Source organism: Clarias gariepinus, chromosome 18 (genome assembly GCF_024256425.1).
Source record: "Clarias gariepinus isolate MV-2021 ecotype Netherlands chromosome 18, CGAR_prim_01v2, whole genome shotgun sequence".
NCBI classification, from domain to species: domain Eukaryota; kingdom Metazoa; phylum Chordata; class Actinopteri; order Siluriformes; family Clariidae; genus Clarias; species Clarias gariepinus.
Window position 1 is genome coordinate 9932899 of NC_071117.1, and position 27614 is coordinate 9960512.

Consider the following 27614-nt stretch of genomic DNA (forward strand, 5'->3'; position numbering starts at 1 on the left):
GAACAGCTGGACCGGTTTATTTAAACACATATACACACACACACACACACACACATACACACACCACCACCACCACCACCAACTCCCCCTTCACACTCACACTCACACACACACACACACAAAGGCTGACCGCTACATAACCCCACATTACGGTGAGGCCAGAGGAACGTTTTATGATGGTGCAACCCATGTGTTTTTACGTTCTAAGGTTAAACAGCCCAAGTGTCCATAACAACACATATGAATTCACAGAAGGTGGATTAATGCATTGCACAGATACAGTACAAGTCCTGAACATTAATCATCCTGATGCATATAATAAACGTATAGTGTTTGTGTTGTGCGGCATGTCTTGGCGCATAACCTTCATTTGTGTCTCTTCAAAAGCGCCTCAAATAGCTGTAGCATATTCACCACATGCTTTGTATTTATGGTACATGCTTGCCATGTGCGAGTGCAGTATGCGTGTGTATATGATGAGGAGGCCGAGCCTGGCGCTCGTAAAAACCCAGATTCATGGTGTGAAGCGAGGGGTCAGCCAAGGGTCAAACTTTTACCCCCTAAAAGAGGGGGCAGGATCTGCAACCGCATGGCTTTTTGTTCTCGAATCCGATTGGTCACTGGACAGGTGGCGTGTCATAACCGAGCTGATTTATTGGCATCGGTGCTGATCTGGGGTCAGTTTTAATATTCATTTCTCTGATAGTACAATGACATGGACACTTAGAAGAGAAGAGCATGAAAATTTAGCTTTTCTTGTCATTAAGAGGTAAACCTTTACTGAGCAGATTTTGTACATTTCGTCTCGTTTCATTTACGTAGAAAAGTGTGTGTGTTTTAGAGCTTTGACTGCAACTGTAATTATGGTACATTTATGGAAGGGACATTATGAAGGGACATTATGTCCACATTTAAAAGTACATATTAAGGCTTCAAAATATAAGACTGACAAGAAAAGGTACAGTTTTAGTATCTTAGTTTCTGAGACACAGCGTGTTAGCACTTTAAATCATTTCGAATGCAATCACTTCCCCCAACCCCCCGGTTTAATGCCCTGAATCTCATTAAAAGTCAAGGACACCTTTTTTAATATTTTCAAAACGGATCCATTTGTCCTCCATAATTTATTTTAGCTCTTCCCATTCCTGGTGCATAACCTTCATTAGCTTAGCGCCGGCCTTTTTGTGCCATGCAACCCCCAGCGTTTTTCAAGGGAACAGGAAATGGAACCGCCTGCCCCGAGGTCAAACAGTGAGGACATAAATCATGTACGGACCCAGGGCACTGGCACCTTCAGGTCAGAGGTCACGAGGGGGGGTTTTCAGACTGAGGAAGACCAGAGCTGCACCTCTGCTTGGCGTGTGACGTCATGAGGTCGCAGAGTCAAAGGGTGAAAGGGCAAGCACTGTAGGGGATAGATACTAAATACTAAAAGTGTTTTGAGGCTGTGCCTGTACATCGACATCTCTGACATTAAAGAAGTACTCCACTGCTCACTGCTTTTCCAACCTAACCCCTGATCAGCACATCTGCAGTGTGGGTGTCAGTGATGTGGACGAGGGATTCCAAGTTTCTCATAGTTTAAGGAAAAATCAAAGATAAAAAAAAATAATATATATATATATAATGTATACAATAGCAGCAGAGGTGTAGCAGCGAAAGTTTCATTATGGTGCTTGATGGGTTTTGCAAATGCACTTGACACAATCCTGTTCTTGCACAAACTGTTCCAGAACAGCTGAGCTTCGTGTCTTTAAATAACAACTGACTGTTCTTGCTTTATTACCTATTTCCATATGTTATTTTTTGATAGTTTGGAAATCTTCAATACTTTTCTACAAAGTGGACAATTAATCGCAAAACAGCACTTTTGAACTTTTGATTGGTGTGGATGTATAAGCTAGATGTGCCCTCAATTTCATTTGTGTGGAATTTAATCACTCACTCATAAGCCCATATTAAAATATCTGTTGAATTTTGAGATGGACTAATGATTTTTTTCAAGGTCGATTTTTTTTTTACGAAATAAAAAAAAATTGGCGTTTTCCATTTAAATTACAAAATAGCATATCTTTTCTTCCCGTGGGCCCATTGAGATGAAACAAAGCCTATATGTTACCTCAAGCTCGACCAAACACACCTGTGAAGACCCTATTAAAATCTGTTCAGTAGTTTATACATGATGCGAGCACAAATAAACAGACCAACAGACAGACAAAATAAAATATTCCCAAAAAATCTTGATGTGTTCTATATATATATATGTGTAGTATGTAGTATATACACACATACCAATAGTATATAATATATACCATATAAACTATAGTGTATAAAGTACCAGTTTAAAGATGTTGGTGCTACAGTGCCTAAAAACAAAACAACATCCTCCCTCTAGGATAGACCGGTCACTAATATTATTATAATAATATTATTATTATTTTGGTAATTAATCCCTGTCCAAACTGTTAATGTATTACTGTAAATCAGTATTAATAGTAATTATGTATATATAATTATTCTGATACTTAATACCATTAAAATAAATAAAAATATAAATACAAATCAATTATTTTTTTAATATATCAATTAAAATATCAAATATCTTTAATGTTTATCGGATATGCACATATTAACATGAAAGATCAAAAGCAATAAATATTCTACAGCAGAATTTTTTTATTCAATAAATCATGCACCATAAGGAAACCTGGCATTGTGAGTGTCTAATACAAATTTTGTTAATAACAGATAAATTGAACATAGGCAAAGTTAAATGACATTTTATTAAAATATTACTTAAAAGCATAACAAATGGCTCAGATGGACTCTAATATTGCACTCATGATGGGAATGAAACTGGTATCATGTCACCTCAGTCGGAATATTGGAATGAGATGTAAACCTTTGATAATCCGTTCAGTAGGTAAATATTAGCCATGTAAACACTTGATCTGATTGTTTCTCTCTTCTCGGAATAAATATTATCTTTCAGCACATTTTCAACACGTGAAGGTAACATTTCACATAACTTTCACACACTGGGTTTCTGGTTGGCTTGCAGTTTCATATGTAGTAAAGCATTTATCCAATCACAGATAAGACTGGATTCCTGGTATGGACCCAGTCATGACTCAGAAGGCAGGGTTTATCCGAAAAAGATGGGAACTATAACCTAACATTTAAAAATCTAACAACATTTTAGAAAAATACTACTTCTTCTCCTTCTGTTATTTCTGGCAGATTAAACACTTGACAGCAGGCAGAGACACTTTTTTTCTAATTAAATCCTTTGGGCACGTGAACATGCGTCTTATCAGCTCACAGTTAAGTTGGAACCTCTAATCAGAATGGTTTTAATCAGATGGAAGAGATATTATCCACCTGGACATAGTTTCTACGAGGGATCCTTGTGTTTAGTGACACATTTTAGTACAGATATTTAAATAAATGGTAGTGTAAATAGGAATAATTGTGGAATTTTTCTCTTATTATTGCTGTGATATATGTATTAAAGTAAGTTTGGAGTAAAGAGTTAAGCTATTTTTTTGTCTTTTTGATGTCAAAATATGGTCTAAAAACCATTCAAGGAAAGACTTTCCCACTTTCAGGCTAGGTTCCAGGTAAAACCTCTTTAAAAAAGGAATAAGTAATTAAATACTAAGCTGTAAATCTACGAGATTTATCCAAAGAGCCTTAGCATGAAGAAAACCATTGATTTCTCTTAAAACATAAATTATGTAATGTGACATATAACCAGGTCGTTCTCACTATATTTATATCTCCAGGTTCATCAATGCCAGGAGAAGGATAGTCCAGCCGATGATCGATCAGTCGAATCGTGCAGGTGAGGCCATGCTTATGCTGTCTTACTCCCACTAAAGCTACATGTCTCGTCTGCACTCTCACATACTTCTACTAAGTGGGTCTAATACGAACCAATGAAGTTAACAGAGTTCCAAGGGTCTTTATTAAGTGACACAAAACAAATCGCTGAACCGAGTGGTATATTTCATCCTTCTATTCTGTCTTCTCTCTCTCTCTCTCTCTCTCTCTCTCTCACTCTCTCTGGCTCTTTTTCTCCTAACTGTCTTGAGCCTTGTTTCTGTTGAGCTGTAGTAAAGTTTATGGGCTGTGAGGGGGGTGCGCGGGTCGGGCAGGCTCCAGGCCGAGGCAGGGAGGAGGGCTGGGGAAGTTCAAAGGCATTTCTGTGGGTCTGAACTGCTGCCCTCGTGCCAGTTAACCAGACACAGCTCACAAACCCCATACGGACTGTACGCTAATGGGCTTCAGAGGGAGGGGAGCGGGGAATGGGAATGCATGACTGGAACACTATAGCGATATGTGTTTGATTTTGGAAGGATTTTGACTGGAGTGTGTGTCGTTGTAGTAGGTCACAGTGGGCCGTACACTCCTGACAGTCAGCCAATGGGAGGCTACATGCTGGATGGACAGGCTCACATGGCAGCCAGAGCCCCAGGTGACATATTATATGTACTATTCATGCATTTAAAGGAGTGTTATTTAAAAGTTTAAAAGTGTTTAAACGTGTTCTGTAACATTAATATGCTTTCAAAAATGCTGTAGACTGTGATTTATAATTTTTGGTAATGGACCCGATTAGTTTCTTAGGTTCAGGCATGTGTTTTTCTGGCCCAAATCTAAGCTCCACCTCAAGGTGAAACAAAGCTGCTCAAGCTGCTTTCTTATTTAAAAAAAAAATGCTAAATTATTGAAAAATGTGAGTATAACATAATTTTTGTTGCAGTTAAAATTAATTATAGTCTTAAACTCCTTGGATAACTTCCTTAGTTCCAGGAGTAATTTCTTAGATAGAGAATTAGCTTTCTTGGTTACAGTCTCAACAGTCTCAACTTTCTCAGCTATAAGATTAACTTTCTTAGTTTAGTTCACTTTACTAAATTCAAGAACAACTTTCTTAGTTCCAGAAATAATTTCTTAGATGCAGAATTCACTTTTTTTTACTTACAATATAAAATTTCGTAGCTACAATAATAACTTTCTGAGTTACAAGAACAACTTCCTTAGTTACCGGAATAATTTTCTAGATATAAAATTGAATTTCTTACCTACAATATCATATTCCTTAGCTACAAGACTGACTATCTTAGTTATAAGAACCTCCTCAATCACAGAATTAATTTCCTAGATAATTTACTCTTAGTTACAATATTAACTTTATTAACTTCTAGATTAACTTAATTAATTACAAGTACAACTTCCTCATTACAAGTAATTTTAGACACCAGAATTAACTTTTTTGTTTAGAAATTTTCTTAGCTAAATAATTCTTTTTCTTAGTTACAAGAACAACTTTCTTAGTTATAGGAGTAATTTTTTACATACACAATTAACTTTAAACTTTGAGATATATCAGCTTCTTTAGCTACAAGGTGAACAACACAACTTCCTTAGTTACAGAACCAAACTTTCTAAGCTACAGAATTATTTTATGAATCTACAGAATTATCTTCTTTACATGTAACATTTACTTTTTTAGTTACAGGAACAACTTCCTTAAATACAACATTAACTTCCATACTTACAAGTTCAACTTCCTTATTTACAGCAGTAAATTCCTTTGGAAAAAGATGAATTTCCTGAGTTATAAGATTATCTTCGATAGTTCCAGGACTACCTTGCTTAAATCACAAGTACTTACTAACTTTCTTAGTTACAGGTTTATTCCTTACATACAGAATTAGCTTTCTTACATACGATACCAACTTCATTAAGTACAAGATGAACTTTCTTATTTCCAAGACCAACCTCCTTAGTTATAGGAGCAACTTCCTTAGTAAGAAGTTCGAGTTCATTAATTGCCAGGGTGAAGTTACTTAGATAGCTTAGAGAGCATTACGTGGCTAAGCTATGGCATTAACTTCCTTAATTACAGGAGCAGCTTTTTACCGACAACATTAACTGCCTTAGTTACAGGACCTCCTTCTTGAATTAAAGAATCAGCTTTCTTATTTACAGGAAGAACTTGCTTGATTATAGCATTAACGTCTTTAGTTACAGGATCATCATTTTTTTTACCTGGAGGAATCATATACCATTATATGATATATCAACCTTAGCAAACTCTGATTAACCATAATTACCTTTTCTGTGTAACTCCTGGACATATTTGTTTTCTGCCAGGCTTCTGCGAAGATTAAAAAAATAATATATATATTAGACATTAGCCTCGCCTCCAGCGGAAAGAAAGCTGCTCAGCTTCATCCTTTTTTCCTTAAAAGGCAACGCAAAAGACAAACAGATTCCTCACAGGCTTCGTCAGTGTGTGTGTTTTTTGTTTTAATTGAAGCTGTAATTCACCTTATGGGCAGCAGAGGGCTCTGTATATTACAAACTGCTCCTTTAAACAAATTTAAACAACAGGTATTTGAATCGTACTTGAATGAAGGAAACGACAGTGAATGATTTCTCTCTCTCTCTCTCTCTCTCAGGCTCACTGGGGATGGGGATGGACAGTCAATGGCACTACATGTAACCAATGTGTACTGCATCGTAACACCTACATAGGTGTCAGGTAATCTCTACTTGTGAGTGTGAGTGTGTGTGTTGTCAGAAGTTAACTTAAATGAAAGGAGACTCCAGTGTCAGAAGAGAAATATTTTTCTTGTTTTTGTTTATTTGCCTTATTTCAAATTGAGAAATATTGTCTTGTAAAAGAAGCATTTTTTTTTGAGTACAAAATGATGAAGAAAAGAAAAACCAAGCTGAAAAGAGAGAGAGAGTGAGAGAGAGAGCGCTTGTTAGTGCCTCTGCGGGATTGCTGCTTTTCACTCCCTCTTTATGAATCATTGTATTCAAACAAATCCATCTGTCATATCCCATAATGCCCCACAATGCCTGTACAGTTGACCTCCACCCCTTCAGCGAGCTGAGAGAGTTTACCCTGCCTAATCTCCCCTCATATGTTTCTCTTTTCCTCTCTTTTGTTAAATTCGTTTTTTATTTGCTCAGCTGTTATTTTTTCCTTTGACGTAAAACACACCGAACCTACTTAGCACTTGGGTGCTATATTGATGTCCCAGGGTCATGTTGTTATTGCTAGCGCAGGTACAATGGCAGTAAGTGGAAGAACAATGATTAAGGCATAGCAGTCAGGTTTCGGCTGAGCCCCTAATGCGAGATAGGAGGGGAAAAAATATGAAAGAGGCATACTAGAAAAAAAACAAACATTTTTTTTTTTTTGGTCATAGTTTAGAGTCTATCCGTTTAGTGTAAGAATCTTTGCTAGACAGATACTCTCGTTTTTTGTTTGTTTCCTTTTATAAATAATTCAAACAAAAAAATATTAAGAAACTTGGTGTAAAGTTATGAAAACGCTCATTCTGCTTCATGATTGGTTTTAAGAATTCCGTCTCATCTAGATTTGATTAGAAACCTAGAGCACAAACTTTTTCACAATATTTGTTAATTATTAAATCTAAGCGTCAGTCTACACCACGTTTATGTATAGTCGCCCACTGCAAAAGTATCAGCCAGTTTCTGTTAGCAAGCCAGTGTGAGGTTATGAGGTCCCACCCTCTGCGTTACGATTGGTTACAAGAATTTGGTCTCGTCTATTTTAAGTTAGAAACCTAGCTCGCGTCACGTAGTATTTCAGTACAAGTGCAAACCACAGGGAGCGAAACTGTTCACTGAAACAGTAAAGGCAATGTGAACAGTGTGCACAACAATAAACGATAAAAATCGGTTCATCATTTTGACGGAATTGGACAAGCAAGATTACCCATCAAGTAATTTTTTTTAAACTGACATTAACTAAACAGGGAGAGAGAGAGAGTACAGTGTTAATTACATTGTGGAACAGAATACAGCACTAGAGCATAAGTGCAGTTAAATAGAACCAGAAATGTGCCACTTGTTTTGTATAATATTGGGGTAAAAGACACAACAAAGTACTACATACGCCGTATTAGGTGTGTTCAAGTCAAATTTGGACTTTTGATTGCGCAGACTAACAACACAGTATGAGAGTAAAAACTATCTTTATTTCTCTATATAATCCCCTGGATCCACTAATGCACTTTTCCCAGTGTTTCATTAGTGCTTGAAAACCATCAAGGGAGAAAGATTCCTCAGTGTGCCAGAACCATGCTTGAACTGTTTAAAACCCTAGCCCACCAGGATCCCCTGTAATAGCCCAAACATGTGGAAATGTCTTGGATGGAGGTCAGGACTGTACGGGTGATGTGGCAATAACTTCCAGCTGAACGTCAACTGTAATGTGCAAGTGGTGTTAGTGAATGCTTGTGTGTACAGTTCACACAGACAGATATGCAAGTTGGTGACCATCGATTATTCATGGATTTTCAAGAATCATGCGTTCCACTCGCTAAAACGTTTGCACCGTTCAAATGTTTTACTGCAGTCTCATCTCTGTTCTGTGCTTCAAGTCTTCCGGAAACGTCAATTGGTTTTCCGCCCCCGTTCACCAGAAATTTCATCACATGTCCTAGTTCGACACATTCACAGCAGAGATGCACAGATAAAGTGCCGAGAGAACGAGGTAGACTGGAGGACTAACGTGCAGCTGCACTGCTGTCTTTATATAGAGAGATGAAACGAGGGGTTAAATCCCAGAACCCCACAATCAGCAGGTAATCAAGTGGCCTTCTGGTCTGTGTTTATTATAAACACATAAACACACATCTTGGTGAACAAATCATTCAGGGTGTACTTTTCCTTTGAAGGTGTTTCTGAGTGGAGTTTTCCATTACTCTGGTTCCTTTTCAAAGGAAGATAGTTTAAGTTCCCTTTTCAAGGATGGTTTTAAGTAGAAACCCATTTGGGGGAAAAAGGACACTTTAAGGATTTTTTATTTACTGGAATACTGCAATAAAAAAATTTAATCCTTCAAGGTTTTTCTGTTAATCATTGGACTCATAAATAAAGTTGTAAATAATATATATGTATTTTAACGAAATAAGACCTCTATTATTAACAGTAATGTGAACTTTTAGTAGAAGTACTTTAAGCGGCTGTCTAACCAGAGTTAACGGCACAACGTATTTAAAACATGCTCTGCCTCTCATAATCTTTGTGTATGGGAAAATGTTCTCAAAAGCCAGAAGTACAACATGTAGAATCCTCCACGGTTGTTTTGTTCATGCTGCTCATTAGGAAAGTCCCACAGCTGAAAATGTAGTGGTTTGGTTCATAAAAACAGAGGGAAGATGGCCAGTTTCTCCGTTTCTGAAAACCGTCAGCTGGTTCCTTGAAGCAGCGTTGGCTCCAGTACTGACAAAAGAAAAGAGAAACACTGTGTACGCTGTAAACGCCGATCTTTCTCTCTTCGCTTTTGCCTTCTGCCTCTGAAACTGAAACGTGCTCACTGCTCGCGTTTGGATTTTTAATTTTTTGACTTTTTTTTTTTTTTCCTACAGCACCAAAGATGGCGAATCGTCAATGCTACAAATCCCAGGAGCCTGATAAATTACCTCTCCGTGGCTTAAGGAATGCAAGTGCCTCGCTGCCACCACAGAGACTGCTGCAGCAGGCCGTTACAGCCGTCTCGTTCAAAATGGCCGTCCCAGCTGGAGCTTGGCGAGGACTGGGACATCAATCATAATGGGTCAAAAAAAACAAAACGAAAAAAAAAAAAAAAGATAAAAAGTAAAACACCTTTACTACTCCCAGCCTTACCTGCTGTAGGCTTGGTACAAAGACTGAACTGCCTTAAAGGATAAGGACACTCAAATGTTAAACCTCAAAAAAATATTTTATCCAGGTGTTTAAAAGTTTTTTTTTTTTGGTCAGAAATGATCTCCAATAGACAGTCTTTAACTACTGCATAAAACACTAATTGATATCATGTTGGGATGTTTTGTGAATTAATAATGTATTTACCTACATATTTACCTCTGATTCTTTATTTATGTATTGGCTTAAAAGCAGAGATTGTAACAGCAATCAGATGTCCATAGGTACAACATCAACTTCCTAAGTTTGAGGATTAGCTTCCTTAGCTACACCATTAGCTACTTAAATTACAACATCAACTCCCTTGGTTACATCATCAGTTTCCTTAGTAACAGAATCACCTTCTTTAGCTACAGTGCTAACGTTACTTAGTTACAGGATCATCTAACTTAGTTACAACATCAGCATCCTTAGATACATTGTGAGCTTCTTAGTAACGGCATCGGTTTCCATGGCAACAGCATCACCTTCTTTAAAGAGCTAACTTATTGGTTACAGCATTACTGTAGCTTACTTAGTTATAGCATCAACTTCCTTAGTTACAGCACTAATGTCTTTACTGTAGTTATAGCATCAATATTATTGCTAAGAGCATAAATTCCTTAAGTACAGCATCAACATTCTTACTTACAGCTTCAACTTCTGTAAGTACAGCATCACTTTCCGTAGTTTCTGCATCAAGTTCTTTAATTACTGTACATAACAACAAAACAATTTTCATTGGTTGTGACACTTGATTTCATAGCTAAAGGCTAAAATTCCTGAATTACGTAATGTTATTTACAACGTTAATCGCACAGATATAAAAGAAACTTTATAGATTACAGAATCGCTCTTACAGATACAAGAATCAACTTCCTTATTTATAGCAATGTCTTCCTTAGATACAACTTTAAATTCCTTACTTATATCATCAGGGTTTTTTTTTTTACCGCTGTGGCAACCGCTTGCTGGGAGCAACCAAAAGACCAACAACAACAACATCATTAGGTTTATTTTGTTACAGGATCAACATCCTGGGTTTCTGCACAGTCCACAGTAACTGCGTATATACTTATTTACAGAACCAACTTTTTAGTTACAGCATTAACTTCCTCAGTTACAGTAATAACTTTCATTGTTAGAAGCTGAGTGTCAGCTTAGTTACAGGATCTTTTTGGCATTGGAGGGACACCTAAAAGTATCCCCGGTACTGCTAGGCAAAATGGCAGCGTATGAGTTTCTGGGGAACATGCTGATCTCGGAAGGGTCTTTTTTTAGCGTTGTTCTGTTTTAAAGTTCTCCAGAGTGAAACTATTGCTACAAATATTTTGTAAATAGCATGTTAATTTGTCTCTGTAAAAACTGTAGACACAAAAAACAAAACAAAAAACTTTTCAGCTTAGTATAATGGATAAACAGTTTGACACTGACATTCTAATAATGGCTTTTGTGTCAGCTTAAGTTTTGTAATTCATTATTTCTCAAAACTGGTATTTGGGCCCCTCAGATGGATTTGTACAGGTGCTGAGAAACTGGTGTGCCTTGACCTCAAGTTAAAATAAATGATGTGCATAAAGTCATCACTATCCAGAGGTAAAATAACCTTGCATAATTTTATTACATTTTTACTTTCTTAGTTCAATTACTTAATGGAAGATTCTGCATAATTTGCATAGTTCAAAGTGTGTGGCCTGCAAATTTCTGTTAAAGTGTATTGGAGGTCACTTTTGTGCCGTCTCGTATCCACCCCAATAAATACACTGAATAAAATATGCACTTTGAGGTTTAACAGTGACCTTTAAGAAGTTAAAAACTATTTTCTCACCAGCAACAGGAGGACCTGCACGCATTTTCAAGGATCTACGTGGAATCTATGTGGAACTACATTAAAATCTGACCAGGCCTGGAGAAGGACATTACAAAAAAAAAAATTATAATAAAAATAGACGAAGAAGAAGAAGAAAAAAAGAAGCTTGTATTGATGGTACGGTTTGATTTTAGATGACATAGGCACTAAGCTTGCAAATTTTTAAGGTTGATTGTATAATTTTGTAGTGCTGCAAACACCAAAATGCAACAATGTTTACCCTTAACAAACATGCTGCAGATGCATTGATGTTTTAAAAACTGAATGTTTCTTGCCTTTCTTATGCGATCTGCTGCATCTCTCGAATGAGTAATGGTGCTCCAAGAAAATCCTGAAAAAAGATGATTGTAAATGGTTTGGTTTGCATTGGTACACCATATTCTGTATTTTCCGCACTATGTGTGTTTGTGCGTGTGTGTGTGTGTGTGTGCGTGAGAGTGCGTGTGTCGTTTTCATAAAACTTTTTACCTCAATAGCTGATGGCTGGTTTTATTTCTCTAATGGAGTTGGAACAATAAGGCGACTTCACACTGGAGCTGATTATGTGTGCCACCTGTAGGACAGCAGCGATACTGCGCAGTGTGAAAATTGAGATGCACATTATCATGGTTTATATTTAGAAACATATTAGACACATATTCTTATGGTTTATATTTATTCATATGGAAGACACTTTTTGTCTACTTACAGGATAAAACGTGATATTTTAAAGAAAAAGAAAACATCATGCTGGCTTATCACACTGTGAATTTACTTTTACACTGTTAGAAAAATTCTAACTTTTATTTGTATTCAAGAAGCATCTTAATCGCAAAAAAAAAGCAAACATGCACCTTGTAGCGCATTATGCCCTGTACATTACTGTAGTAAGGAATAAATCACTCTGGGACATGCTGTTATTGGAACACCACAACAGCTCAAGTGTTTTATCAGCGTTTTACAAGCTACTTTTATAGGCTACTTTTACAGACTACTTGGCTCAACCCTGATCAGGATTCTGTCTCCTTGCTTGTGTCGCATGAACTTGATAGAGCTTTTGACACCACTGATCACGTTATTCTCTTGAATAAATTAGAAAATATTACTGCCGTTATGTAAACTTCCCTCTCCTACTGTAGCTCAGGTCTCATTTGGCTGATTGTAATCTTTTTGTAGATGCAAACGTGCAAATATACAGTTTGGTGTTCTGCAAGGTTCGGATCTAGACCCACTGCTTTGTTTCTCTATACTGTATATGAACAGTTTGATTGCATAAATGCTATTGTAGATTTTCACTCATTTTGGCAAATTCTTTTCCAGAGCCATGCAAGGCTGTCTATAACAAAATATTTTTGTTAAACATTTCTAGATTTTGTTCTTCTACAATCTTTGAACTATCACTAGCACTGATTTTTATCATTTGGCAGCCATAATTGCGCTTCAAAGTCAGATTAATGAAAGAAAATGAAATAGAGAGATAATGTTACAACACCTAAGAGATGTTTCTATCATGTTTGCTATTCTCGCATTGTGTCCATTACATTCCTTTTTTTAAATAATGATTTCTAAGTTATGTTATTACCTTGTGGGACTACAGACATATCACCATAAGATGCATAAATGACCATTCTAAGTGAAAATACAACTGGTAGAGGAGGAAGCTGATGATGCTGTACATGGAAGTTTTTTAAATATTTTACAATGTTTCTCATGATCTCCAGCACACTTTGTAATTAAAAGGTTTTGTGTGGAGCAAAACAACACTTTCTCCCTGTTCAAGTTTTCTGCCATGAACTGATTTACTACAAAATCAAAGCATGAGTTTTCTATCATTTTTTTTATATCTATGGTTGACTTTAAACGGCATACCTAAATAATCATTTACACAACTCCGGACTGATTTATCCACTGTGACAAAATCGTAGGAGGTGGATTTATAGCATTTTGCAAAATTAACTCTGGTATAAACAAAATAATTTTGACATAATATTTTGCCATTCATGCTTTTTAACATGTTAGTGACCTATTAAAACCATGCACAAATATTTTTATTACTTTGCAACATCTAACTTCTTTTGAAAAAAAAAATCTTAAAATTGCAAAAAGAAAGGGAGATTATCTTATTTTGCAGTCAAGCTGTTCATATGAATCTTCTTTGTAATATTTTTCATAACCATGAAACATATTACACATCTTTGCATTATACATCTGAGTAGTTGAGGGTTAAGAGCCCAAGCAATTGGTGGTTGTGGAGTTTGAACCTGGGACCGTCTGACTGTAGGCCAATGCCTTAGCCACTGAGCTACCCCTGACCCCGGTACTAGAACTAAATGCAGCTAGAAGTAAGCTTTCTCATTACACAGTGCCTCTGGATGGCCTTTCTGTCTCGTCACATGCAGCAGTAATAGACCTTGGTGTAATCTTGATTCCAGCTCCAGTTAGTCCCGGATGCAGCGACCAGAGTCCTTATACTAGAGTTCAAAGATACACTATCTTATCCACACAAAATTAGTATAAAATACTAATATTGACTTATAAAGTACCAAATGGTTTCACACCACATTACAGTGGCACATCAGCAGACAAACACCCACCTTAGGAATGTTCGCCTGAAAGACTGAAATTTTGCTAGAAACTTACCTTGGCACACACAGCAATTTTGGCATGTTTTTAGTGTTGGAAATTGGTAATATTAGTAATATTTGTGGGTGGCTGGAATGGATTATCTGCATTTACATTACTTTCTATGGGAAAATGCGTTTTGCAATACATAATTTCTGCCTCAAAAACTCCGGAATGGATTACACGTGTGAACTGCTGAACTGCCATACCTACTTCAATTAAAATATTCAGCCTATTTGTTGGTGCCTTGTATTTTCTAGATTATAGCAGATGCTAGAAATTATTCTTAAGAAAGCTCCGCAGTTATGGTCTAGCCTTCCAGGTAGAGTTTGGGACTCAGTGTATAAGACCAGCTTGATAATTTTTCTTATTAGTAAAGCCTTTTTTCGAAAAAAAAAAAAAAAATCCTTAGGTAAAGAAGCAAACCCTTGAGGCCATGGGATGACTTGATTCCCTGGCCCTTATCCAATCCCCAACCCCACTCTCACATGTTCGTTAAAGTTCTTTGATGCTAGAGAGACTGTCCGATTTACAGTATGTCTCAGACCCCTTATGTCTGGCTCGCCATTTTAGTCATGCTCTTATAGCTAGTCCTTAGAATCCCTGCTTGCACTCTGCACAGTTTACATTGTACGATCACATGACAATGCACATACAGTACCTAATAAATTTGTCTTTTGATAAGCTATATATGCTACTCCTGAGATACCAGTGATTCTGCCCCCTTCTGTTCTTCTGCCTGAGCCAACATTGATCCTGATCGCTGCTTCTGGTTGGAGTTCTCATCTCTTAGAAACCACTCACTGCTGCTGAGGATGGCTAATGAATACTTAGTAACCATAAAAATGGCTTTAGACTGCAATTAATGCGAACATTTTGCTACAGTTGCTTAGGATGATAATTGGCATGAAAGCTTTAGTGCAATTCCTACACAGAGTTTTATACTTGAGTGTCTGGCAGTAAAACAGTTATTAACATCGACAAAATAGACTTAAAATTATAATAAATTACCTGGTTCCAGATGAGTTCCATTTAAAGACTGGTTCCTCCCAAGCTTTTAGGTATCAGTTACAGTATAAAGGTATGAATTTATCATTTATATAAGGAATAAACTATAGATTTTTATTAATGTAACATAACACTGTAGACTCCTTCCATTAATGTTTGCATAAACCTTGCTTGACAGAAAAACATAATTCATAACTACAGTAATATCAGTGTTTTTCCTCTTTAGTGTATAACTTTACATTAAAAAAGAAACCAGACAAGTCTTCCAGACAATTCTATGTCTGGATTACTGTTAAATTAATTTACTATAATAAGTTACTAATGAACACAGTGAAATAAACCATGCAGCTGGAAGCACTTTGAGAGCTGCTGTGTTAGAGAACTAATCAACACCTTCAATCAGGATATACACAGTCATGGCTTTGTGTAATGTATAACAGGTGAATGATGTATAAATCCAGTAGCCGTTATGCATACAGGAGACAAAGGGATTAGATATCAGCTTGGATCAGTTTCAGACTGTGTGTGTGTGTGTGTGTGTGTGTGCACGGACAGACGTAGGGGCTCTCAGGTTGCCCCATGAAAGCATGTATAAGGGCAGGAAGTCGCTCTCATTTGAAGAACTAATTAGAATCATTTAACCAGAAAACAAAAACATGTCAATGCCCATGTTGGAGATCAGAAGAACTCAGGTCTGGAGAGACCTGAAACATCTACACGCGTGGAACAACACAGACAGAAGCCTTCTGTTTAATAAGGTTTAAAATGTTGATTTAGTTCTCTTTATAACACCATAAATAATAAAATGTCTCCATGTTTCATCCTAATGATGATTAATGATGCAGTAATTTAATACTGAGTACCTGGCATCTGAGTTATTTCTGTCACTTTGAAATTATTTAAAAGGATGGACTGGCGAAAAAATAAGAATATTTTAATAATTAAAAAAAAACAATGATTTATTGAACCAGATGTAGGCAATCCGTCAGAATTTTCGAGCAGTCAGAAGGGTTTGGATGTTCACTTATTTAGTTGTCGCTAAAAATGTAGAATTTACAACTCATGCATTCAAAAAATTCTTTTCACCTTGTGCTTGTGTTTCTTACAGGGACGCATGAAGCCGGGAAGTGATGCAGGTTGTGATCGTAGAAAAACAGATGAGGATTTCACTTTTAAAATCACTTTTAGCCCTGAGCAAAGTCGTGTACAATACATTTTTATAGTTTAAAATATAAACAGAATTAAAAGGAAAATTAGGGAAATCAGTTTGTAATGTCTGAGGAAATATGAACCATTAGGTTTGCCAAACGTATCTTTGCTTAAAGAAATTAATTAAGTGTCCAGTTATTAGCTACACATTTATAATTTCACTTTGCATGCATCATGAACAATTATTATTAAAAATAACAACAGCAGCAATAATAATAATAATAATAATAATAATAATAATAATAATAATACTAGAGTGGCACAGTGATGTAGTGGCCTTGCTAATAGTTGTTCACAATACTTTCTTAGTGTGTGAATGAGTGTGTGTGCGTGTGTGTGTGTGCTCTTTAATGGATCAGCATGGATTGTACAGCCTTGGATAGGCTCCTGGCTTTCCGTAAAACCTGTACAGCTGGTATACAGAATAAATAAATAAATAAATAAATAAATAATAATAATAATAATAATAAAATGAAAGAAAACTTCAACGTTGTTCCCGTATGATTAATTCCAGAAATTTGTGCACCCATAGAGCAAAATGGAAAAGACATAAAATGTTATTTGTAACAGCAATATGTTTAATGTATTGGGATTAATAGAATATAAAGGTGTTCCTTTGTAGGTGCAGGAAACAAATCCTGTATTTAAAAAAAAAAAAATCACATGTGTTTGTGTGAAAAATATGAAAAAAATATGAAAAAGTGCATTTACACAAGCCATGCTCTCAAACTGCAGATGTGAACTTGTGATCATGTGGAAAAGAATAATTCAGTGTTAGTAAATACCATAAACAACTTTAAAAAATTAGCATGTAAAATTAAATTAACATGTAGAAATATGAAAATGAGATACATGTAAAAATGTCTGAAACGTAACTAATGGAGAGGCGTTAAACCATGTGCACATTTCACATGTGAAAGAGGAAAAATAGTTTTTTGAGTCCTTGCTGCGGGACTCAATTACATTTTATTTATAACATTTTAAAATGCAATTTGTTTGTTTATACAGTACACCATAAAATAAACTGATGATTTCAATTTTTCCTAATATTTTTTCTTGCACTTGCACGAATGTAGCATGGAAGAAGTTGCTCCTTTCAGTAGTCCTTGAACATTAAAGCAGATTTAAGAGGATGAGAGCGTGATTTAAAAAGCTAGAAAAGTTGGAATTCTGATGTCTGGTGTTTTTTTCACACACTCAGACTCGAGGCTCCTCTAATCAGTGAACGATGACATCATCAGGACAAAAAAAAAGAAAAAGAACTGTGTCTATTCAGGAAATCTCAGCCTCCAATAATCCACTGCTGCAGAGAAGACTCATCTATCAACTAAAGTACTTCTGTGTGTGTGTGTGTGTGTGTGTGTGTGTGTGTGCCTTAGGGGCCACATTAAGCATGGAAAGACACATAAAGAACATTCAAAGGCTGAGGTAGCCATATAGCAGTAAAAGAAAGACAGAGAGATATGGTCATGTCCATGCGGTCATTAAAGCGTTGAGGAGATTTACAGGCCGTGGATCAGTGCGTAGACTAACTTATTCACAGCGAGCCATCAGCACAGAGTGAAACAGCAGGAACACCTATGATATACTGCACACACTTTCCTTTCAACGCAGTACAACTGGACGTTTTTGTTACAGTCGAACACAGGGTTTTTTTTTTTTTTTTTTGCTGGTCAGAAAATAAAAAATTTTGCTAACCTTTAAACTAGCCATGTAAGTCATGGAAGGAGTAAAACACTCTGCAGCATGGTGTTACAAAAAAAATAATCCATGACGACTCGGGCGTGGTGTGCTCTAGTGTTAATTCTGGAATGTTGGAATGTGATTAGATTGCAGTAAGTGCGTCAGTCTTATACTGCAGCTATTCGCCAAATATTACAGTAACTGCTGAATTAATGAATTATAGTTTTTTTTATAGTTATGTTCAGATTGTGCAACAACCAAGAGACAAGTCAGTTCATGTTGCCTCTTTTATAACAATGGCAACAAGTAAATGTGGAGCCAATTTATTTTAACGCAAGAAGCTGATTAAAGTATAAAAAGTTATTACAGCATGAAATTTTTTTTAATAGAGGCACGTCCTCATATCAATAAGAGCAGAAATGGATAATGGGTTTAATAAAACGCTTTTAGTACAATCATAAAACACTCAAATAAACCATAAATTTAAAGCATTTAACAGCTCCAGAAAAGGATTCTGTCTGTCTGTCTGTCTTCCTGCCTGTCTGGCTGTCTGTTTGTCTGTATGTGTTTTAATACCTACGGAGTGAAACTTCAGTGCACCCAGAGGAAGCGGATTCAATACTGCTGATTTTGCCATTTTATACATTGAACTCAAACACACACACACACACACACTCACTCACTCCCAGGTCCAAGTCTGGGTCCTCTTACACACATAACGACGCCCACTTTCCCTATGATATACGAGCGGCATCGGCAGGGGTTATTTGGGAACATCGAAAGGTTGAAAGTGCTGTAACTCAAGAGCGCACACAAATCTGTTTATTGGGCCGAAGCTATTTAATGTCGCAATGTCTCATTAAAAAGGAGAAGTTAACGCTGTCATCTGATTGTGACATTAAAATGAACATCTTAATAATAGTAACAGTTAGAAATATGATAAAAAATGAATAACTAAGAATATTGCAAGTGTGTGGAAAAGTATCCTTTTTACCTTCACAATAATGTATGTATGTTTTTTATCTTATACAAATCATTTAGCTATTTATTTGAATATACAGTATGTATTGATATCATGTAATATTTATCTTTGGAACTATGCGTATGCAACTTACAAATGTTAGCTATTTAATCAAATCTATTTACTTTTCCTTTTTTAAGGTGATATAGTATACAAGTAACATATTTGGAATTTTTTTGCATGACAATTATTGGACATATATATATATATATTTACATACCTAAAAAAAGAGCAGTTTAAATAAACTGGGACTCCATGATGAAAATTCTGTTGAATGAAGGCGCGTACAGTATATACATTGACATTTATAGAGGATTTTAAGCTCAGTATGTGAGCCGCAATAAATCTGTGAATGATGATCCCGACCCTCTGCAGTCATTCCATTGAACATTCAGGAAGTTGAACACCTGATCCCTGAAAATCAATGGATAATTTGTCACCAACTTGAGGAAGAGACTTATCTCTCTGTGAGAACTGTACACACAATCATGTTAAGGGAGTTCCTGGGGGGCCTGTGTTACAGACATGAATCAGACAGGAAATCAGATCCTGGCTCCAGCATACTGAGAAAACTTTGATGGTGTCCAAGCACTAGTGAAACACTGGGATATGTGCATTAGTGTAACAGGGGATTATACTGTATAGAGAAATAAAGGGAGTTTTTACTCTCATAACTGTATTCTGTTAATCTGCACAATCAAAAGTCCTTGAATTCCCAGGGAAAATGTTAGTTATCATATCATGTTATGATTCTGTTTTATTTTTATTTTGTCAGTTATATACAGTATTTTATGGATTTATAATCCATCTAAGAAAATAATCAGGGTCTCACTGTGTGGTCAAAAGTATGTGGACACCTAACCAGCACACTTAGAGTACATGTGTACGCACTCATGAGGGAGTGATATTTTGTCGGTAATTTTGTCGGTTTTTATTCTTTTGTGACCATATGTGACAAGTATTCTTATATTTACAACAACATCAACAACAACAAGTTTAAGTAGATTTATAAATATAATTCTTATTAAATGTTTTGAATTCATTTTTAAATTATTTTACTGCACTTTTTACACACACACACACACACACACACACACACACACACACACACACACACACACACACACACATCTGTAGTGATAAATAGTGTTGTCTTGGGAACAAACAAAAAACGTTCTGGCTGCGCATTCGAAGCGCAGATGTGATCCTCCCGAACAGACACACGCAGTGGCTGATGGGAAAAAAACAGTAACTTGGCGGTTCGCTTGAATTAACAAACAAACCACGCAGACGCCGACAGTTAGCAAAGATATACGTCATATAAACTAATGTCGGGTGTTAGCGGTAAAGTTAATATGCTGTTTATACGTTATGTTATATAAAATATGCGCCGTAGGCTTCAGGAAGCAGTATGAATACGCGGAGGATGAGGAAGGAGGAGACCCCAGATCAGACTCAGAGCAAAACCAAAATAAACAGACTGAAGAGGAGCCCGAAAACAGCACAGAAAGCAGACATTACTAACTACAGAACTCAAACAGGTGAGTCACAGGTACTGAGTTACAGGTAGTGAAACATGTCGGTGTATTATTATATGACTCACAACAAGTAAGAGTATTAAAGTTAGTGATCTTCCATTCTAAGATAGTGATAGGTCGTTCATGAACGTTTAACGTGATTTAGATGAACGAGGAGTCTCGGAGAGTGATTTATTTTATTTTTTATATTTTTGTTTTTACTGGGCGCGCATGCGCAATTCATCGCAAAACCCCTGTAGGTCATATACAGGAAAGAATTGAGCGAATCTTTCACAATGACTCTTCGACTCCGAGTCGTTCGATCTTTTGTCACGTGACTCCCATAGACACTATGCGGTGCAAAAGATTCAAAAGCTGAACGACTCCGACTGGAAGATATGAGAGAAGAGCTAGTCATTCTGTTTATTATAATACGTTAACTTAGTTGCAATGTAATATTTTCATTACTGGAACTATAGCCGATATTTGTGTATGTAGACGTATTGGGGGTCTTTTTATTGAAAATGTAATAATAATAAAAAAAAGGTTCTGATTAAAAGAACGGAATAAACTAAATGACTCACAAAAAGATTCGTTCATTTTGATAAACGAGATGCAAAGAACCAAATCACTAAAATGATTTAAACTTCCATCACTATTCTAAAAACACATCAAGTTTCATCACCTAAATCCCCCCCTTAAAAGTGGGCGTGGTTAAATTGCATCAGACTACACGAGACAGACTTCACTCCCTATGTGTTCGAGTCTTGGCCACTCATGACCCTGTCACCGGATTTCCTCCCCTGGATGACTTTTGGTATGTCCTGACCACTGAAGCAGTTTGGGACTTGCTCTGATCAAGTCCTCTAGCCATCATAATCAAATAAAAAAAAAAAGAACCGTCACAGTGTGATGGCTAGACAACTAGGTCAGAGCAACTCCAGAACTGCATCTCTTGTGCAGGCTGCAGTGGTCAGGTCAAACCAAAAGTGATTCAAGTAAGGAAAACCAGTGAACAGACAGATTGTTCTTTATGTAGGAAGTTTAAAACTAGTTTGTCTTATATGTTCTGAAACTGTGACGCTAATAAAAAGCAGTAATGTGAAGCTCCACTATGAGACAAAACACAGGACGTTAGAGCAAACGAATCTGGAACAGTTGAGGTGAGGGCATGTAAAATACCTGAACTGAGAGCCTGGAATGGCGGAGCAACCAGAGTCCTTTCACATTCATTTACAGCACAGCAGCGTCCAATGAAGATTCACTAAAAGTTGATTAAAGATTGTTTGTATTCCATACGAATAAAAGGAAATATAGTCCATGAAAGTTAAAACTGTCCACATTTTTTATGTAGTTACAAATTCTTTTAAATCGACTATTATTAAAATGTTATGGAAATTTAAAATGGTTTATTTTCATAGATTTACAAGAACATAAACATGAAATTCGGACCTCAGCTCCAGGGAAATTTTACTGACAAGACCTTCTTAAATTTTTATTCAGTACCCCTGGTGTAAGGGGTTGGAAAATGTAATGGAGTGTAAAGTAGGGTGCATCTCTTTCACCCTTTCCAAGACTTTCCAAGGATTCTAGTATTAATAAGATTAAAAGGAAAAAAAAAAAAAGAATAATTTCACATGCAAATGTACCATCAGGGGAATCTCTATACATGTGATAACCTGGTCTGTCAGGTTGTCAGCTGACTTCGTTTTATTGCCACATAACGCTGCTGAGTCTAGACCTGAGCAACTGAAGAAACCCCAGATTATAACACTGTCTCCAGAGGCTTGTACATGATGGGTGCATCGCTTTGTGCGATTCTCTTCTTACACTGGAATAGTAAGCCCATCAGTAATACTCTGCCCATCACTCTGGAATAGAGTCAATCTGGATTCATCAGACCACATGACAATGTACATTGCACCAAAGTCCAGTTTTTGTGTTCATTAGCAAACTGAAGCCTTTTCCCCAATTAGTCCCACTAACAAGTTGTTTTCTTATGGTCACGGCTGTTTAGTCCCTGTCCTGTGAGTTTTTGTCACATTGTCTTCACATTGACCATGTCTTTCATGAAGTTAACGGTTCAGCACGATCATTCCAGGTTTTAATAATGCATTGGAGAGTTCTTAACCCAGTTACTGTAATTTTACTAATTCCAGATTTTTCTTTTGTTAGCTAGGCAGTGGAATATATATACAAATACAAATAGTAAGCTTTGCTTTAAGTAACTTTGAGCTACTTACACCTACTTACATAATTATTTAATTTGATTAGATTTCAAGACACCGACCCGTGTACCGAGGGCAGGTTTTAGGAGCTCCGTTACTGAAGAGTCTCCAAACAGCGATTATGAACTTCAGCATGAAATCATCTGGGATCCAACATCACCCACAACTCCCATCAGGAATGGCAAGTGGGCGTTGAATCTTTAAAATGTATAGTTGCTCAATCAAAACATCTGTAATCATGTTCTGAATTCTTGTTCAGGACGGGGTCGACGGAGGACCGCTGTTTTCAAGTCAGTGGACGTAACAGACATCGTCAACAGAATAGCTCCAAAGGTTGTTAAAAAATACATTGTGACTCAGTTATGTACTTTTTGTCGAGTGTGTATTTCAGCATTGGTGTCCCGGTTTTGTAACGTAGAGCAAGAAGCTCGACGAAGCAGAGTCATCTTTGCTGCAGTGGATTGGGGACACGGCCGTCCCCTGTACTCCGGAAGTCCGAGAGCCCAGGACCAAGCCCAAACCAGCAAGGTCTGATTGTAAAGCACTTTGATATCAGTAGTTTGTGGTTTAATTTTGTCTGGTGTAAATGAATACAAATACTATATAGTACACTGTTTTGTATTCTTAATTTCAAAACCATAGAGAAAATGATTCAAAGTTATTGGAGTACACTCCATCCACATGACAGCTTTGTTCCTGCACAGACAAAACCCTGTGGACGACCTGCTGAAGTTAGCAAAGCAGTTTGACTTCAACATGATCCAACAGGAGGAAGCTCATCTCCGGCCAAACCCCCAGAGTTCTGCAGAAGTCATAGATGAAGACCAAGATTTGTTTTTTAACGAGAACAGCCCACCAGCTCTTCCACAGACTACCTCTGGAACTGTGAGACCAGCATTGAATGTGGAGGACACCAAAAAGAACAGTGAAGATCCTCTGGATGATCTGGATCTCATGCCAGAAATGGAAGATGATCTTGATTTGCTCTTTGAGGGTTCGACGCAGCAGCTCAGTGGTGGCCTGAGCCAGAGTTTCGGGACTCGTTCTCAGGATGTGGGTAAAGTTCCTCCACAGTTTGGAGCTGACTCAGTAGTAGACCCGGTCACTCAAATGTGCGGAGTTTCAAAATCAAGAACCATTCGCACATGTGTGGGTGAACCAATAGTCAGCATGGTCAAGCAGGTCGGAGCGGCTGATGATTTTGATGATGACTGGAACGACAATGATTTGCTGGACAACTCGCTGGTGATGGAGATGACGCAAAACCCGGAGCTGTTCTCCGCACCTCAGCACAGCTCGACACAGAAACAGACGAACAAAAACAACTCAGGAAATACCGTGTACCGTCAGAACGGTTATAAGGACGCAAAGTCTCGAGAAGCACAACCTTTGAATCAGAGACTCGAAAGTTTTCAGAGTAGCCAACATCTGGACAAGCCTCGAGGAAATGAGAACACTAGGCAAAATCAATTTCCTTTAAAACCCAATTCAGAAATGCATGTTTTTCCTTTCAGCAAAGTTCCCTCAGTGGTTTTTGACTCCTGTAGTGTCTCTAAAACCAGTTCTCAACAGAAGGAAACAATGAAAATCCAGCGACTGCTAGCGGCCACTAACGCAAAGTCTGCATGGAAAGTCCAATCTACGACTGCAAACTCATTTGTCTCCAGATCTGACCCCTTTAAAACTAGTCCTCCAGCCACCATCATGACTATTTCCAGTTTCAGGAACAATAACGTCACTGAGGAGAAGGAAAACCACCCGACCATAGAGGAGGATGCCCTCTGTGACCTCGCAGTCGAGGACCTGGACTCCATCTTTGCCTCGGATGACATCTGGGACGACGGGGTGGATGACGATGACCTGTTCTGTGAAGCATGCGAGAAGGTCGAAGAATCCATGACCGAACCGGAACCTCTTCCAAAAGCGCCCGTATCAAGACCGACACCACGGAACAGTCATGGCCCGAGTAGTCAGAACGCCGCGGCTAACCGCCAGAGCACGTTTGCGAATCGGTTCCCGTACGACACTCGGATTCATTCCCACAACGCTACTGGGAACCGAGCGCCAACGAGTACCGGAGTTCCTACTACAGCATGTAATAAAAGCACCTCAGCACCAGGGAACAGCATGATGACGACGCCAGCTGAGAGAACGTACAAATTTAGCCATATTAAAAGCACTACAGAATCAGGAGGTTCAGCCAATAACACAGCTGGACAGATCAACGAGAGCGTCATGGCAACCACCAACCAATCACTCCAAAGAATTCAAGATGACCATCAGTTCAAAAAGCCTTACAGCACCTTTAACGTTGCACCAGCAGTCTCCAAAGGTATCTGAATTCCAATACATATATTTGTAATACAACTCCATAATTATTGGAGAAAAACAAAAAAATTGGATCATTCTAAAAAGTTTTTTTAAGTAGTATTGTCTACTATTTTTTTAAAGCATTGATATGTAGAAGTGCAGGCTGTTTAACGACCAGTTATTTTTCATTAATTTAAATATTTGATGTCAAAAACATGGGTAATTAATGTGTCTAAAAAAATCCTTATGTATAGTGGTAGTTTAGTATATACAGTGTATCCGGAAAGTATTCACAGCGCTTCACTTTTCCCACATTTTTCCACATATGTTACAGCCTTATTGCAAAACAGATTCAATTAATGATATTCCTAAAAACAAGGGGCCTCTGGGTGGCGCAGTGGTAAAGTGCTCGCCTCATCATCCGGAGATCGCGAGTTCGATTCCTGGGTCATGCTGTTACCTCTCGCAGTCGGAGGTCTAGAGAGAGCTGATTGGCCGAGCTCTCTCAAAGGGGAGGGATGAGAGGTACTTACGTGATTAGTGCTCACATTAATTACGGCTCTACAGCCAATCTGGGGCGTCTTCCAACTATCGGAGGAAACACGTGATAGTCTTCGGCCCGCTCGACTGAGTGGTAGTAGTAGCCTTAATGTGGGAGCCCCCTAGTGACTTGCCAAAAGGCACCTGAAGGACCATAAGCACTCAGACCATAAGCACCTTTGGCACCAATTACAGCCTCAAGTCTTTTTTTGAGAAGAATGATTGTTCTCCTCTGTCCAATCAGCTGAATTTAGCACAGGTGGACTCCAATCGAGTTGTAGAAACATCTTAAGGATGATCAGTGGAAAGAGGATTTTTTTTTTCAAGGGTTAATTTTGAGTGTCATGGCAAAGGTAAACACTCATGTACATGTAATTTATTTATTTATTTATTTATTTATTTTTTTAAAATAAATTTGCACAGTGTCATTTTGGGGTATTGTTTGTGGAATTTTGAGGAAAATAATAATCCATTTAGAATTAAGGCTGTAACATAGCAAAATGTGGAAAAAGTGATGCGCTGTGAATACTCTGTGTGTGTATGTGTGTGTGTGTGTGTATGTATATATATATTTATATATATAAGTAGTAAGAATGTTGAATACTAAATATTCAACAGAACCAGGTTTTGATAATTTAACGGTATTTCGATAAAATTCTCCTTACTTAAGAATTTAAGAGCACACCTGACTACTAGTGTTTTGTTTTTTTTTTATAGCTAAGAAATGTACAAATGCTGTGATTTAGTAAATATTTTAATGGGATCACATGAATGCCTCTGCAGATGTGAGGAAAGCGGCGGTGACGAGATGCAGTGACGCGGAGATCGAGAGGAAGAAGCAGCAGGCTATGGAGAGACGGAGACTCAAAATGCTGGCCAATCAGAACCTTCAGGCTCCTGTATGAGCTACATTACATAATCCCAAAGATGAATAAAACTGGCCTGGTCATGGTGGCAGGTCAAAACTGCACAACAATGCTGAGCACTTGTTTGCCCCGTCTGAGGATGGACTGTATCTTTGCCTGGTCGGTGTCAGCAGGGGCTTGTCATCTGAATGATATCTGCTCCAGACCTCAGAAGTCCACACTGTAGATACAGAAAATCAGGGGACATTTGGAAATTTTCAGCACGTCTGTCTGTCTGGAGCTTTTGAATGGTTTCAGTGTTTGGATGAAAACGTTCTTCACTGTATTTAAGTCATGATTTGACCTTCAGTTATATTCATGTTGAAAGTTGTCTTAAATTCTTTTTACATTTTTTTTATTTGTGTTGTAGAAATGTTTTATTTTTGTTGTACAGCTGAAAAAGAGATTAAACCCTCCAAATTCACTCTTAGCAAAGTGGATAATATTTTAATGTTTTATGTTCATTCTATTAAAATGATCAGTTAAACTTTTCTCCCAGATACAGCACTTATTAAACACCTAAATTGCAGTTAAAGTGTGTAGAGTAAAATTATCTCCTTTTTTAAAACTGATACTCATGGCCCGCCTCTTTTATCAAGACTGATAGACACAGAGACCGCACCTTCTTTACTGAGACCGATAGACACACAGGCCACGCCTCCTTTACTGACAAGCAAACAGACCACGCCTCCTTTACTGACAGGCACACTGGCCACGCCTCCTTTACTGACAGGCACACAGGCCATGCCTCCTTTACTGACAGGCACACCGGCCACGCCTCCTTCACTCCGACTGACAGGCACACCGGCCACGCCTCCTTAATTCTGACTGACAGGCACACCGGCCACGCCTCCTTCGCTCCGACTGACAGGCACACCGGCCACGTCTCCTTCACTCCGACTGACAGGCACACCGGCCACTCCGACTGACAGGCACACCGGCCACGCCTCCTTCACTCCGACTGACAGGCACACCGGCCACGCCTCCTTCACTCCGACTGACAGGCAC

At 37.8% G+C, this 27614-nt stretch overlaps 2 protein-coding genes across 4 annotated transcripts in view; both read left to right on the forward strand.

Moving 5' to 3' along the window:
* The window catches only part of meis1a (Meis homeobox 1 a), a 36318-nt gene extending 22720 nt beyond the window's left edge, over positions 1–13598 (forward strand). For 2 of the 3 annotated variants that reach the window (XM_053476908.1, XM_053476909.1), the window contains 4 exons: positions 3786–3844; positions 4388–4477; positions 6471–6553; positions 9420–13598. In XM_053476908.1, the coding sequence (XP_053332883.1) occupies positions 3786–3844; positions 4388–4477; positions 6471–6514 (193 nt within the window). In that variant the 3' untranslated portion in view covers positions 6515–6553; positions 9420–13598. The remainder of the gene's footprint in view (positions 1–3785; positions 3845–4387; positions 4478–6470; positions 6554–9419) is intronic. The other variant, XM_053476910.1, reaches the window with a different exon arrangement.
* A 6754-nt stretch (positions 13599–20352) lies between these two features.
* On the forward strand, positions 20353–27141 carry etaa1a (ETAA1 activator of ATR kinase a). Its single transcript, XM_053476662.1, has 6 exons — positions 20353–20647; positions 22898–23032; positions 23111–23184; positions 23270–23379; positions 23556–25183; positions 26485–27141. The coding sequence occupies exons 1-6, from the start codon at positions 20518–20520 to the stop codon at positions 26604–26606; spliced, it is 2199 nt and encodes a 732-aa protein (XP_053332637.1). The 5' UTR covers positions 20353–20517; the 3' UTR covers positions 26607–27141.
* Positions 27142–27614: the final 473 nt, after the last annotated feature.

What these genes read in the sequence shown, in the direction of transcription:
- etaa1a (XM_053476662.1), top strand. Translation starts at nt 20,518, where the DNA reads ATGAATACGCGGAGGATGAGGAAGGAGGAGACCCCAGATCAGACTCAG. An exon ending in CACAACTCCCATCAGGAATG is followed by an intron (nt 23,033 to 23,110) that starts GCAAGTGGGCGT and finishes ATTCTTGTTCAG; the next exon opens with GACGGGGTCGACGGAGGACC. An exon ending in TCAACAGAATAGCTCCAAAG is followed by an intron (nt 23,185 to 23,269) that starts GTTGTTAAAAAA and finishes TTTGTAACGTAG; the next exon opens with AGCAAGAAGCTCGACGAAGC.